We start from the raw sequence: 14343 nt of genomic DNA, 5'->3' as shown, positions 1-14343 counted from the left end.
GTCTTCTTTATGGCCCTTTCGAAGTATTCTTCCTTATCGCTGTTCCATCGATTTTTATTCGCGTTTCTGTCGTCTTTTTCTGTTGTATTTTTGTCATCCTTCCTTTGTGGCATTTTTTTATCGCTTTTTCTTCTGGACTTTCTTTTCACCTTTTTTTTTTGGCTTTTCTGTGGCTTTAATTGTGGACTTTATTGTCGCCTGTTTTACCGCCCTTTTTTTTTTTTTATTTTGCCGCTATGTTTATTGCACTTTTTCGTCTGTTTTATTGCCCTTTGGAAGTATTCTTTCTTGTCACCCCCTTTTATAGTCTTTTAACCGCTTTTTGTCGTCTTTTTTTGCTACATTTGTGTCCCTTTCTTGACGTTTCTGTCGTTGTTTTTATCATTTTTTAACGCTTTTTTCCTCACTTTTTGTAGACCTTCCTATCGGCTTTTTTGTTTGTTACCATTTCTGTCACTTTTTATTATGGATTTTCTTGTCACCTTTTTTTTTCGCTTTTTATTCGCTTTTTTTCTCATTTATTTTCTGTTGCTTTTTTTCAACTTTTTTGACGTTTCTGCCTTCTCTTTGTCATCTTTTTGACATTTTTTTGTAGTTTTTCTTTTTCCCATTTTTATCATGTTTTTCGTCGTCTTTATTGGTTTTTTCAAGTAGAGTACAGGATAATCTATTTGAAAAAAAGACATATTAGAATATTTTAAAGTTATAAATTATAACACTATGTATAGTAAGAAAAAAAGGAAAAATATTTACCCCGCCCACCCGCCCTATCTCAATTGTGATGATATTTTTTATTCGTCGTCAGCCAAGAAGGTGCATAATTGCACAATCCATATTTTCTTGCAAAAATGTACCATTAGAGGATACGTCATTTGCCAAAATCGGTCTTATTTTAGCAGGTACTAGCCACGCCCACCCGCCCTCACTTTTCTTAAAGGGTATCGCATTTGCCAATATCAGTCTTATCTTAACAGGTACTAACCCCGCCCACCCGCCGTCTATTTTCTTACAAAGATCTCATTAGCCAAAATCAGTCGTATCTTAGCAGGTACAAGCCCTTTAAGAAAATAAAGGGCGGGCGGGTGGGGCTAGTACTTGCCAAAATAAGACTAATTTTGGCAAATGGCATACTTCGAAGAAAATAAAGGGTGGGTGGGCGGGGCCAATACTTCCCACGACAAGACTGATTTTGCCAAATGATATACCCTCTACCCTTCATTTTCTTAGAGAGTAGGTCATTTGCCAGTATCAGTCTTATCTTAGCAGGTGATAAGTTTCTTGTTTTGAAAAGATGGGTATGCATATTAAGAAAAAAAAGCCAAAAAAATATAACTGATTTTTTCTATATCAAATTATCAAAAAAAAAATGGAATTACTTGGCAACGTCGCATCAGAATTTCGAAAATAGAATATGCTTGTAAATCTTATAAAGAGATCCGTCAGAACGAGTAAAAATGTACAGGGTATCCTATTCTATAATTAATAAATATACGCTTAATGACTCACCCTGTATACGATAATTTAGTCTAATGCTTTTTCATAAATGATTCATTCATCCAAGTTAGCACTGATTTATTACGGCTCTTTCAGAATGTATAATTATAATGTCAACGGAAGTTCAAATGTCATCATTATTCTGACAGATGACATGTTAATGATTTTAATTAAACCTTTTAAAACGTCAATAATTACTAAGAAGTGGCAAATTTGCAGCATTTGTAAATTTCCCAGGTCACTAGATAGATACACGTAATATTTGTGAAAGCCTAGTTGTAAAGTGAATTTTTGCAGTTTTAAAATTATGACAAAATTTAAAGCCCGATAATTATTTTTAATGACTTTGAAAAAAATTATGATTTCGGATTTGGTGGCGTTTTGAAAAATATCCAGCTGTCTTTCAAATGCTTTTTATAATTGGTTAAGAAGTTCTCAAGATATATAGAAATTTCCAAGACCTACTAAATTCACAATATTTTCAAAATTAAAAAAGTACTGAAGATCCTGATAATTCGTCTAAGTTTTTAAGTCTAGAATTGTTTAAAATGAAAAATAAAATCAATCGCTTTGTATAGAAAAATATTTGATAACTACCGGGTGACTTTAATGATTGAAGCAAATTTTTGGGTTGGCAATTCTGAATTATTGGCAGCAATGTTAACATGTCAGTTCACAGTTGTCAATTTTGACATGAAAAAAATTTAATTATGTCACCAACCTAAAAAAAAATACAAAATTTCAAACATCAAAAAAACTGAAAATTTCAGTGTTGGAAACTCGAAAAGTCCAAAAAGAAATCATTTTAGTGATTTTTGAGTTGCAAAGATGTCTAATACCCCTGTTAAAATTCTTAAATTCTTAGAAATATCGCAACCACAAAAATGAGCATTTCGCAAACTTTCGTTTTTAGGTGTTGCTCTGCTGGCCGGAGTTCTTTTCGGACTGATAACAATGCTGGTACAATACGTCGGTCTGTTCGTCAGCGGTCTTCACACCGGTCTCCTCCTGGGCGCTGCGTCACTCTTGATAACCGACTATCTCGTCAACACCTCACCCAAAGGATCCATCTGGTTATGCGTGGGCATTTTACTCGCTATGGCATTAACATTCGCAATTTTGACACTATATTTTCGAAAAAGTAATAACCCCAAGCGAAAAAATTCCACCTTCCTGACCAGCATTTGCAGGTTTGACCATCGTCTGCACCAGCATTTTTGGAGGTGCCATTTTTTCCATAGGCATCGATTACTTCGTCGAACGACTGACCATTCTGTCTTGGGTATGGCAAAGGATGTCCCTCAAACCGGTAGAACCGCCGCCGTGCTGGTTCTCGTGGATAATTTTGGCCGCATGGCCTTCATTCTTCCTCACTGGCTTGATCGTGCAGTGCACCGTCACCGGCAAAGGGTTACATCATGAAGGTAACTTTCAATGTTGGGGACAGATACTTTTAAAAGTATCTAGATACAGATCTAGATATATGAAAGATAAAAGTATCTAGATACAGATACAAGAAAACAGATACTTTTTGAAGCTTTGGGGAATAAGATAACTGAAAACATGTTTATGTATTGTTTAATGATTTTTTTTTTAAATTAACAACATTTCGAACGTATTGTCACCTAAATTATTTCTTCTTGGTGTCAGAATTTGGTTTCCGCTACTAAACACCCGTTCCACAGGTGCAGAAGAAGGGATTGTGGTATTAAATTTAAAAAATAAACATTTTACTGTAGCATAGTTATTCAAGACTGAAAAATCTTTTCTTTTTTCCTGCAAATAGGCCATCGCTTCGCTGTTTGATGTGTCGCAAATTGTGCAATATTTATTACGTACGCTTAAAAAGAATATTTTTTTGTTTTTATTCCCATACTAGTGTCCAAATTGTGTTTGAGTATATCTAATAATTATCTCCAGCATTAAAATTAATATTTCAAAAGAATACGGGAAATGATTATCCTGTGCTGAAGGTCTAGTTGTCGGCAACCTGACATAAATTATTATTCTTCAATATCGGCTTACGATGTTTTTATGACCATGTCCGGTAATCGTCTATCCCGGTGCGGCAGGTATATACATTTTAGGAAGAATTGCTGGTTCCGTTCGAAGGCAAAATTAGTACAATTTCTTAGAAAGGTATTTAAACCCTTTATAGGATCAAGGGCTGCCTGGCAGGCCGGAATCACCAGAGTGCAACTTTAAATTGCAGATTTTTGTTGAAACTCATTTTATTTTAATCTCGTTTCACGATTTCTGAGAATATATCACGATAAATTATTCTACCGAGGGTTGTAAAAATATTAATTTTATTGCCCAAGATTTACACTTAAACATAATCGGCACATTCTAGGGCAAAACGGACCTGCCAAGCCCGCCTCGCGTTAGGTCCAACTATGAAAAATTGGTCTAAAGAGTTTAGACAGTACTTCCCTCGCTGTCGGTAACGTGACGATTGCATGCCAATTATGTTTTTTTTCCGAAGTGGATTTCAAAGAATTCGGTTTTATAGTTCCTGAGTAAATCAGTAAAATTAATTTACGCATTAATTAATTTTTTTGAGTCACCCTGTATATGCAAATCCAAAAAATATGAACGGAGTGATAGATCACAAGTACAGACTCATCATATTTTGTACATTTTAGATATGATTTATTGGGCAAACTTTTGCGCTGACGTCATCAAGTTTTTGGAGGGGATAAGCAAATATTTTTTGACTAAAGATTTATGATACTCTTTATAGCCTTAAAACATCTGCAACATTTCAAAGCATTCTGGTTAGCAGATTAAAAATTAAATTTCAAAATGTTGTTTTATAATTTTGATTTTTTTTCCAAAAATCTGGACGTTTCCGGTGAAAAGTCAATTCGGAGTTGTAAACTACATGTGTAGGACTATGTTATTTTATACAATTGAAAACCCATTTACTGTGTACAATTTTGAAGTGACGTCATCGCATTAGTGGTGGGGATGATTAGACAAATTTTGGTTAGCGTTTTACCATCTACATGATATTCTTAATATAAGTACAAAATTTCACAACAATCGGTCCAGTACTTTCGGAGATTATCTGTCTAATAAAAATCTAGGACGGCAGACAGACGGAAATGGCAGACCTATTTCTTTGTCTTCTAGGGGTTATGAAAGATCGAGAAAACGTAAAAGTAGAGAGTCGACCGATGGACTCGATTACAATACTTCCTTTGCTTACGCTCGGGAAGTAAAAATCGAAAAATTTAAAAATTGAAAAGGAAAAGTCGAAAAATCGAAAACCGAGAAAATCGACGAATTAAAAAACTGTCAAACTATTCGAAAAATTTTAACATGGAAAATCCCAGATGTCAAGAAATCGCACCAAAAAATCGTGGAATCGAAAAAACTACAAAAATATCAACAATTGAAAAAGTAAAAAATTAAAAAACTGAAAAATCAAGCATTTAGAAAATTCGAAAAATTGAAAATAGAAATATCGAAAAACTGAAAAATCGAAAAATCAAAATTCCGAAACATTAAAAAATTGAAAAAATCCAAAAATTTAAAAATTGAAAAGGAAAAGTCGAAAAATCGAAAACCGAAAAAGTCGAAGAATTAAAAAACTGAAACGAGGAATACTTGGAAACTCGAAAAATTGAAAAAACGTAAAATGAAAAAATCGAAACTTCAAAAGTCTGAGACATCGAATAATCGAAAAATTGAGAAATCGAAATGGCCGAAATTGAAAAAACAAAAAAACCCAAAAGTTGTCAAATCGAGAAATTGAATATTCGAAAAATTTAAACATCCGAAAAAATATCGATAAATCGAGAAGCTGGGAAATCTAAAAACTTAAAAATCAAAAAATCGAAGTAGTCGAAAGATCGGAAAATCGGTCAATCGAAACAAAAAATCGAGAACTTAAAATACTGAAAAATCCAGAAATTGAAAAATTCAAAATTGAAATGTTGGAAAATCGAAAAATTGAAAACTTGAAAAATCGAGAAATCTAAAATTTGAAAATTCGAAAAATCTTAACATCGAAACTCCCAGATGTCAAGAAATCGCACCAAAAAATCGTGAAATCGAGAAATTGAAAAATCAAAAAACTCAAATCAAAACACTGGAAACTCAATTAATATAGAAAATTCGAAAAATCGAAGCTTCAAAAAACTGAAACATCGAATAATCGAAAAATTGAGAAATCGAAATGGCCGAAATTGAAAAAACAAAAAAACCCAAAAGTTGCCAAATCGAGAAATTGAATATTCGAAAAATTTAAACATCCGAAAAAATATCGATAAATCGAGAAACTGGGAAATCTAAAAACTTAAAAATCAAAAAATCGAAGTAGTCGAAAGATCGGAAAATCGGTCAATCGAAACAAAAAATCGAGAACTTAAAATACTGAAAAATCCAGAAATTGAAAAATTCAAAATTGAAATGTTGGAAAATCGAAAAATTGAAAACTTGAAAAATCGAGAAATCTAAAATTTGAAAATTCGAAAAATCTTAACATCGAAACTCCCAGATGTCAAGAAATCGCACCAAAAAATCGTGAAATCGAGAAATTGAAAAATCAAAAAACTCAAATCAAAACACTGAAAACTCAATTAATATAGAAAATTCGAAAAATCGAAATGGCCGAAATTGAAAAAACAAAAAACCCAAAAGTTGCCAAATCGAGAAATTGAATATTCGAAAAATTTAAACATCTGAAAAAATATCGATAAATCGAGAAACTGGGAAATCTAAAAACTTAAAAATCAAACAATCGAAGTAGTCGAAAGATCGGAAAATCGGTCAATCGAAACAAAAAATCAAGAACTTACAATACTGAAAAATCCAGAAATTGAAAAATTCAAAATTGAAATGTTGGAAAATCGAAAAATTGAAAACTTGAAAATCGAGAAATCTAAAATTTGAAAATTCGAAAAATCTTAACATCGAAACTCCCAGATGTCAAGAAATCGCACCAAAAAATCGTGAAATCGAGAAATTGAAAAATCAAAAAACTCAAATCAAAACACTGGAAACTCAATTAATATAGAAAATTCGAAAAATCGAAGCTTCAAAAAACTGAAACATCGAATAATCGAAAAATTGAGAAATCGAAATGGCCGAAATTGAAAAAACAAAAAAACCCAAAAGTTGCCAAATCGAGAAATTGAATATTCGAAAAATTTAAACATCCGAAAAAATATCGATAAATCGAGAAACTGGGAAATCTAAAAACTTAAAAATCAAAAAATCGAAGTAGTCGAAAGATCGGAAAATCGGTCAATCGAAACAAAAAATCGAGAACTTAAAATACTGAAAAATCCAGAAATTGAAAAATTCAAAATTGAAATGTTGGAAAATCGAAAAATTGAAAACTTGAAAAATCGAGAAATCTAAAATTTGAAAATTCGAAAAATCTTAACATCGAAACTCTCAGATGTCAAGAAATCGCACCAAAAAATCGTGAAATCGAGAAATTGAAAAATCAAAAAACTCAAATCAAAACACTGAAAACTCAATTAATATAGAAAATTCGAAAAATCGAAACTTCAAAAAACTGAAACATCGAATAATCGAAAAATTGAGAAATCGAAATGGCCGAAATTGAAAAAACAAAAAACCCAAAAGTTGCCAAATCGAGAAATTGAATATTCGAAAAATTTAAACATCCGAAAAAATATCGATAAATCGAGAAGCTGGGAAATCTAAAAACTTAAAAATCAAAAAATCGAAGTAGTCGAAAGATCGGAAAATCGGTCAATCGAAACAAAAAATCGAGAACTTAAAATACTGAAAAATCCAGAAATTGAAAAATTCAAAATTGAAATGTTGGAAAATCGAAAAATTGAAAACTTGAAAAATCGAGAAATCTAAAATTTGAAAATTCGAAAAATCTTAACATCGAAACTCCCAGATGTCAAGAAATCGCACCAAAAAATCGTAAAATCGAGAAGTTGAAAAATCAAAAAACTCAAATCAAAACACTGGAAACTCAATTAATATAGAAAATTCGAAAAATCGAAACTTCAAAAAACTGAAACATCGAATAATCGAAAAATTGAGAAATCGAAATGGCCGAAATTGAAAAAACAAAAAAACCCAAAAGTTGCCAAATCGAGAAATTGAATATTCGAAAAATTTAAACATCCGAAAAAATATCGATAAATCGAGAAACTGGGAAATCTAAAAACTTAAAAATCAAAAAATCGAAGTAGTCGAAAGATCGGAAAATCGGTCAATCGAAACAAAAAATCGAGAACTTAAAATACTGAAAAATCCAGAAATTGAAAAATTCAAAATTGAAATGTTGGAAAATCGAAAAATTGAAAACTTGAAAAATCGAGAAATCTAAAATTTGAAAATTCGAAAAATCTTAACATCGAAACTCTCAGATGTCAAGAAATCGCACCAAAAAATCGTGAAATCGAGAAATTGAAAATCAAAAAACTCAAATCAAAACACTGGAAACTCAATTAATATAGAAAATTCGAAAAATCGAAGCTTCAAAAAACTGAAACATCGAATAATCGAAAAATTGAGAAATCGAAATGGCCGAAATTGAAAAAACGAAAAAACCCAAAAGTTGCCAAATCGAGAAATTGAATATTCGAAAAATTTAAACATCCGAAAAAATATCGATAAATCGAGAAACTGGGAAATCTAAAAACTTAAAAATCAAAAAATCGAAGTAGTCGAAAGATCGGAAAATCGGTCAATCGAAACAAAAAATCGAGAACTTGAAATACTGAAAAATCCAGAAATTGAAAAATTCAAAATTGAAATGTTGGAAAATCGAAAAATTGAAAACTTGAAAAATCGAGAAATCTAAAATTTGAAAATTCGAAAAATCTTAACATCGAAACTCCCAGATGTCAAGAAATCGCACCAAAAAATCGTGAAATCGAGAAATTGAAAAATCAAAAAACTCAAATCAAAACACTGGAATCTCAATTAATATAGAAAATTCGAAAAATCGAAGCTTCAAAAAACTGAAACATCGAGAAAAATTGAGAAATCGAAATGGCCGAAATTGAAAAAACAAAAAAACCCAAAAGTTGCCAAATCGAGAAATTGAATATTCGAAAAATTTAAACATCCGAAAAAATATCGATAAATCGAGAAACTGGGAAATCTAAAAACTTAAAAATCAAACAATCGAAGTAGTCGAAAGATCGGAAAATCGGTCAATCGAAACAAAAAATCGAGAACATAAAATACTGAAAAATCCAGAAATTGAAAAATTCAAAATTGAAATGTTGGAAAATCGAAAAATTGAAAACTTGAAAAATCGAGAAATCTAAAATTTGAAAATTCGAAAAATCTTAACATCGAAACTCCCAGATGTCAAGAAATCGGACCAAAAAATCGTGAAATCGAGAAATTGAAAAATCAAAAAACTCAAATCAAAACACTGAAAACTCAATTAATATAGAAAATTCGAAAAATCGAAACTTCAAAAAACTGAAACATCGAATAATCGAAAAATTGAGAAATCGAAATGGCCGAAATTGAAAAAACAAAAAAACCCAAAAGTTGCCAAATCGAGAAATTGAATATTCGAAAAATTTAAACATCCGAAAAAATATCGATAAATCGAGAAACTGGGAAATCTAAAAACTTAAAAATCAAAAAATCGAAGTAGTCGAAAGATCGGAAAATCGGTCAATCGAAACAAAAAATCGAGAACTTAAAATACTGAAAAATCCAGAAATTGAAAAATTCAAAATTGAAATGTTGGAAAATCCAAAAATTGAAAACTTGAAAAATCGAGAAATCTAAAATTTGAAAATTCGAAAAATCTTAAGATCGAAACTCGCAGATGTCAAGAAATCGCACCAAAAAATCGTGAAATCGAGAAATTGAAAAATCAAAAAACTCAAATCAAAACACTGGAAACTCAATTAATATAGAAAATTCGAAAAATCGAAACTTCAAAAAACTGAAACATCGCATAATCAAAAAATTGAGAAATCGAAATGGCCGAAATTGAAAAAACAAAAAAACCCAAAAGTTGCCAAATCGAGAAATTGAATATTCGAAAAATTTAAACATCCGAAAAAATATCGATAAATCGAGAAACTGGGAAATCTAAAAACTTAAAAATCAAAAAATCGAAGTAGTCGAAAGATCGGAAAATCGGTCAATCGAAACAAAAAATCGAGAACTTAAAATACTGAAAAATCCAGCAATTGAAAAATCGAGAAATCTAAATTTGAAAATTCGAAAAATCTTAACATCGAAACTCCCAGATGTAAAGAAATCGCACCAAAAAATCGTGAAATCGAGAAATTGAAAAATCAAAAAACTCAAATCAAAACACTGAAAACTCAATTAATATAGAAAATTCGAAAAATCGAAACTTCAAAAAACTGAAACATCGAATAATCGAAAAATTGAGAAATCGAAATGGCCGAAATTGAAAAAACAAAAAACCCAAAAGTTGGCAAATCGTGAAATTGAATATTCGAAAAATTTAAACATCCGAAAAAATATCGATAAATCGAGAAGCTGGGAAATCTAAAAACTTAAAAATCAAAAAATCGAAGTAGTCGAAAGATCGGAAAATCGGTCAATCGAAACAAAAAATCGAGAACTTAAAATACTGAAAAATCCAGAAATTGAAACATTCAAAATTGAAATGTTGGAAAATCTAAAAATTGAAAACTTGAAAAATCGAGAAATCTAAAATTTGAAAATTCGAAAAATCTTAACATCGAAACTCCCAGATGTCAAGAAATCGCACCAAAAAATCATAAAATCGAGAAATTGAAAAAACAAAAAACTCAAATCAAAACACTGGAAACTCAATTAATATAGAAAATTCGAAAAATGGAAACTTCAAAAAACTGAAACATCGAATAATCGAAAAATTGAGAAATCGAAATGGCTGAAATTGAAAAAACAAAAAAACCCAAAAGTTGCCAAATCGAGAAATTGAATATTCGAAAAATTTAAACATCCGAAAAAATATCGATAAATCGAGAAACTGGGAAATCTAAAAACTTAAAAATCAAAAAATCGAAGTAGTCGAAAGATCGGAAAATCGGTCAATCGAAACAAAAAATCGAGAACTTAAAATACTGAAAAATCCAGAAATTGAAAAATTCAAAATTGAAATGTTGGAAAATCGAAAAATTGAAAACTTGAAAAATCGAGAAATCTAAAATTTGAAAATTCGAAAAATCTTAACATCGAAACTCCCAGATGTCAAGAAATCGCACCAAAAAAATCGTGAAATCGAGAAATTGAAAAATCAAAAAACTCAAATCAAAACACTGGAAACTCAATTAATATAGAAAATTCGAAAAATCGAAACTTCAAAAAACTGAAACATCGAATAATCGAAAAATTGAGAAATCGTAATGGCCGAAATTGAAAAAACAAAAAACCCAAAAGTTGGCAAATCGTGAAATTGAATATTCGAAAAATTTAAACATCCGAAAAAATATCGATAAATCGAGAAGCTGGGAAATCTAAAAACTTAAAAATCAAAAAATCGAAGTAGTCGAAAGATCGGAAAATCGGTCAATCGAAACAAAAAATCGAGAACTTAAAATACTGAAAAATCCAGAATTTGAAAAATTCAAAATTGAAATGTTGGAAAATCGAAAAATTGAAAACTTGAAAAATCCAGAAATCTAAAATTTGAAAATTCGAAAAATCTTAACATCGAAACTCCCAGATGTCAAGAAATCGCACCAAAAAATAGTAAAATCGAGAAATTGAAAAATCAAAAAACTCAAATCAAAACACTGGAAACTCAATTAATATAGAAAATTCGAAAAATCGAAACTTCAAAAAACTGAAACATCGAATAATCGAAAAATTGAGAAATCGAAATGGCCGAAATTGAAAAAACAAAAAAACCCAAAAGTTGCCAAATCGAGAAATCTAAATTTGAAAATTCGAAAAATCTTAACATCGAAACTCCCAGATGTAAAGAAATCGCACCAAAAAATCGTGAAATCGAGAAATTGAAAAATCAAAAAACTCAAATCAAAACACTGAAAACTCAATTAATATAGAAAATTCGAAAAATCGAAACTTCAAAAAACTGAAACATCGAATAATCGAAAAATTGAGAAATCGAAATGGCCGAAATTGAAAAAACAAAAAACCCAAAAGTTGGCAAATCGTGAAATTGAATATTCGAAAAATTTAAACATCCGAAAAAATATCGATAAATCGAGAAGCTGGGAAATCTAAAAACTTAAAAATCAAAAAATCGAAGTAGTCGAAAGATCGGAAAATCGGTCAATCGAAACAAAAAATCGAGAACTTAAAATACTGAAAAATCCAGAAATTGAAACATTCAAAATTGAAATGTTGGAAAATCTAAAAATTGAAAACTTGAAAAATCGAGAAATCTAAAATTTGAAAATTCGAAAAATCTTAACATCGAAACTCCCAGATGTCAAGAAATCGCACCAAAAAATCGTGAAATCGAGAAATTGAAAAATCAAAAAACTCAAATCAAAACACTGGAAACTCAATTAAAATAGAAAATTCGAAAAATCGAAACTTCAAAAAACTGAAACATCGAAAAATTGAGAAATCGAAATGGCCGAAATTGAAAAAACAAAAAAACCCAAAAGTTGCCAAATCGAGAAATTGAATATTCGAAAAATTTAAACATCCGAAAAAATATCGATAAATCGAGAAACTGGGAAATCTAAAAACTTAAAAATCAAACAATCGAAGTAGTCGAAAGATCGGAAAATCGGTCAATCGAAACAAAAAATCGAGAACTTAAAATACTGAAAAATCCAGAAATTGAAAAATTCAAAATTGAAATGTTGGAAAATCGAAAAATTGAAAACTTGAAAAATCCAGAAATCTAAAATTTGAAAATTCGAAAAATCTTAACAGACGGACAGACGGACAGACAGACGGAAATGGGAGACCTATTTCTTCGTCTTCTAGGGGTCATGAAAGATCGAGAAAACGTAAAAGTAGAGAGTCGGCCGACGGACTCGATTACAATACTTCCTTTGCTTACGCTCGGGAAGTAAAAAGTGAAGACATGACACATGTGGCAACAGGAAAAGATGCTACATTTGTCTGAAAAATAAAGATATAAAACAGTAACAAATATGCGATTTATGCGAGAGAAATGTATGTATTGAACATTCGATTAGTCGATTAAAAAACTAATTTGTGTTAATTGAAAAAATTAATCTTTATGTAACACGCAGTTATTATTTTCTAAAAATAATAACATACCTTAAACAAATATTTTTACTATTAAAATTACCCTTATTTAATAACACAAATACAACCAGCGGGCCTACCGGACCCGGGTTGCTCAGGTACACAGATAAAATGCATTGCCCCGACAAGAGTAAAACGCAGTGAATAGTCAATTGTGGTTTATGGTTTTTAAAATACCATCTTACCATGGATTAGATTTATTACCCCTCAGGATTATATTTAAAGATGTATAAGTACTGAAGGCTACAATGTAGGAAATGATGGTATTTAAAATATGAAAATTTCCGTGACAGAACACTATTAGTGGACCTCTTACCTCTATTTTTGTTTATGTGACCAAAATCACCAACATGAAGTATCAAAAATTACTACTAGTATAACTCAACTAACAACTACTGAAAAAAAAGTGAAATAAAAAAATGTATCTGTATCTGCGCCATTAATTTTGTATCTAGATACAGATATTTTGTCCTTAAATTCGATTTTATCTAGATACAAATACTAGATACCCAAAAATGTATATAGAAACTTTATTTAGTTACAAGTATCTAGATACTGCCCAACACTGGTAACTTTGAAACCATTTTGACAAAGTGTAATAGTGCGTCCGAGTGAGGACGCGGTACTGTAGATAGAATAAACGACGTTCGTATACAATGTTGATTGATTTTACGCTTAACAGTGACGATAGCCCGCAAGAAGCAGAGGGATCCGATGATGCGCGGTCAAACCAGGGCAGAAATGCGCCAAAACAAGTACAGATACTTGTACCAAGTCCGCACAGCGCACGGAGATGTCATCAGTCGGGTATCTCGCTTTTCGCTGTTCTTGCACACCTTCATTCTCGTTTTCTTGTAGAATTTCGTGCAAGCTATGCAAAACAAAGATGTGCAACAAGGCGGAGGTGTCGGTGAGTGTAGTACGCTGCAATCTGATGCCACCCATTTGACTATCTTGCCAGATTTACAATTAGCAGCGTACGCAGAAAGCGAAGACGACAGCCAGACAGAGGTCATCACGCACCGTCAGTGAGATTTATTGTTTTCATTTCAATTGTGAGAAGAAACGAAACCAAAAGAAAATATTTATTATTGTGTACATTTCTATGGTATTTTTGTCATATCTTTTTAAGACAATAATGACAACAGAAGATGGTTATGTTTGGCGATTTTATTGTCTTTTCAAACAAAGTAGGAGTATTTTCTGGACGGAATATGTTCTCTTGTTTGTATTATTTTAATAAAGAAAGACACCCCCAAAGTTGGTTATTTGTACTGATTTTGCAAAACCACCCTTATTGACATTGGAGTCCTCAACCGCCAAAGACAAGCGCCAAATTTAAATAGTCGATCAAAATAAAAAACTTGTTTCACTACAACTCGTAGCCTGAGAACTTGTTTTATCTACAGACCAGAGCGCGCTCAGGCCAATGTCGACTCTAAGCGTTCAGAAGCGATTTGGTTGGTTTGGACTATGATTTCTGCGGGAAATAGTTGTTTGGTCGGTTTTTATAACGACTAAGTGAATATTTTTGGTACATATTTAGATGATTTAACATATTTTGTTTATCTAAGAATTAATTGTTTATTTGTGTTTTATACTAGCAAAACGTCTTAAACTAAGAATATTGTTGAAATCGTAATAAACCAATGAATTTTTTTCGGG

General features: G+C 31.1%; 1 protein-coding gene across 5 annotated transcripts in view; it reads left to right on the top strand.

The window, feature by feature from the left end:
* LOC135129997 (transmembrane protein 198) overlaps positions 1 to 13938 on the top strand; it is a 106055-nt gene extending 92117 nt beyond the window's left edge. For 4 of the 5 annotated variants that reach the window (XM_064057283.1, XM_064057286.1, XM_064057282.1 and 1 more), the window contains 4 exons: positions 2408 to 2635; positions 2685 to 2918; positions 13361 to 13485; positions 13537 to 13938. In XM_064057283.1, coding sequence (XP_063913353.1) covers positions 2408 to 2635; positions 2685 to 2918; positions 13361 to 13485; positions 13537 to 13710 — 761 coding nt within the window. In that variant the 3' untranslated portion in view covers positions 13711 to 13938. The remainder of the gene's footprint in view (positions 1 to 2407; positions 2636 to 2684; positions 2919 to 13360; positions 13486 to 13536) is intronic. The other variant, XM_064057285.1, reaches the window with a different exon arrangement.
* Positions 13939 to 14343: the final 405 nt, after the last annotated feature.

Source organism: Zophobas morio, unplaced genomic scaffold (genome assembly GCF_036711695.1).
Source record: "Zophobas morio isolate AGI-343-1 ecotype UQ-CSIRO unplaced genomic scaffold, CSIRO_AGI_Zmor_V1 ptg000017l, whole genome shotgun sequence".
NCBI lineage: Eukaryota > Metazoa > Arthropoda > Insecta > Coleoptera > Tenebrionidae > Zophobas > Zophobas morio.
Note: the sequence above shows the minus strand (reverse complement) of the source record. Positions and strands in the feature narration are given on the sequence as shown.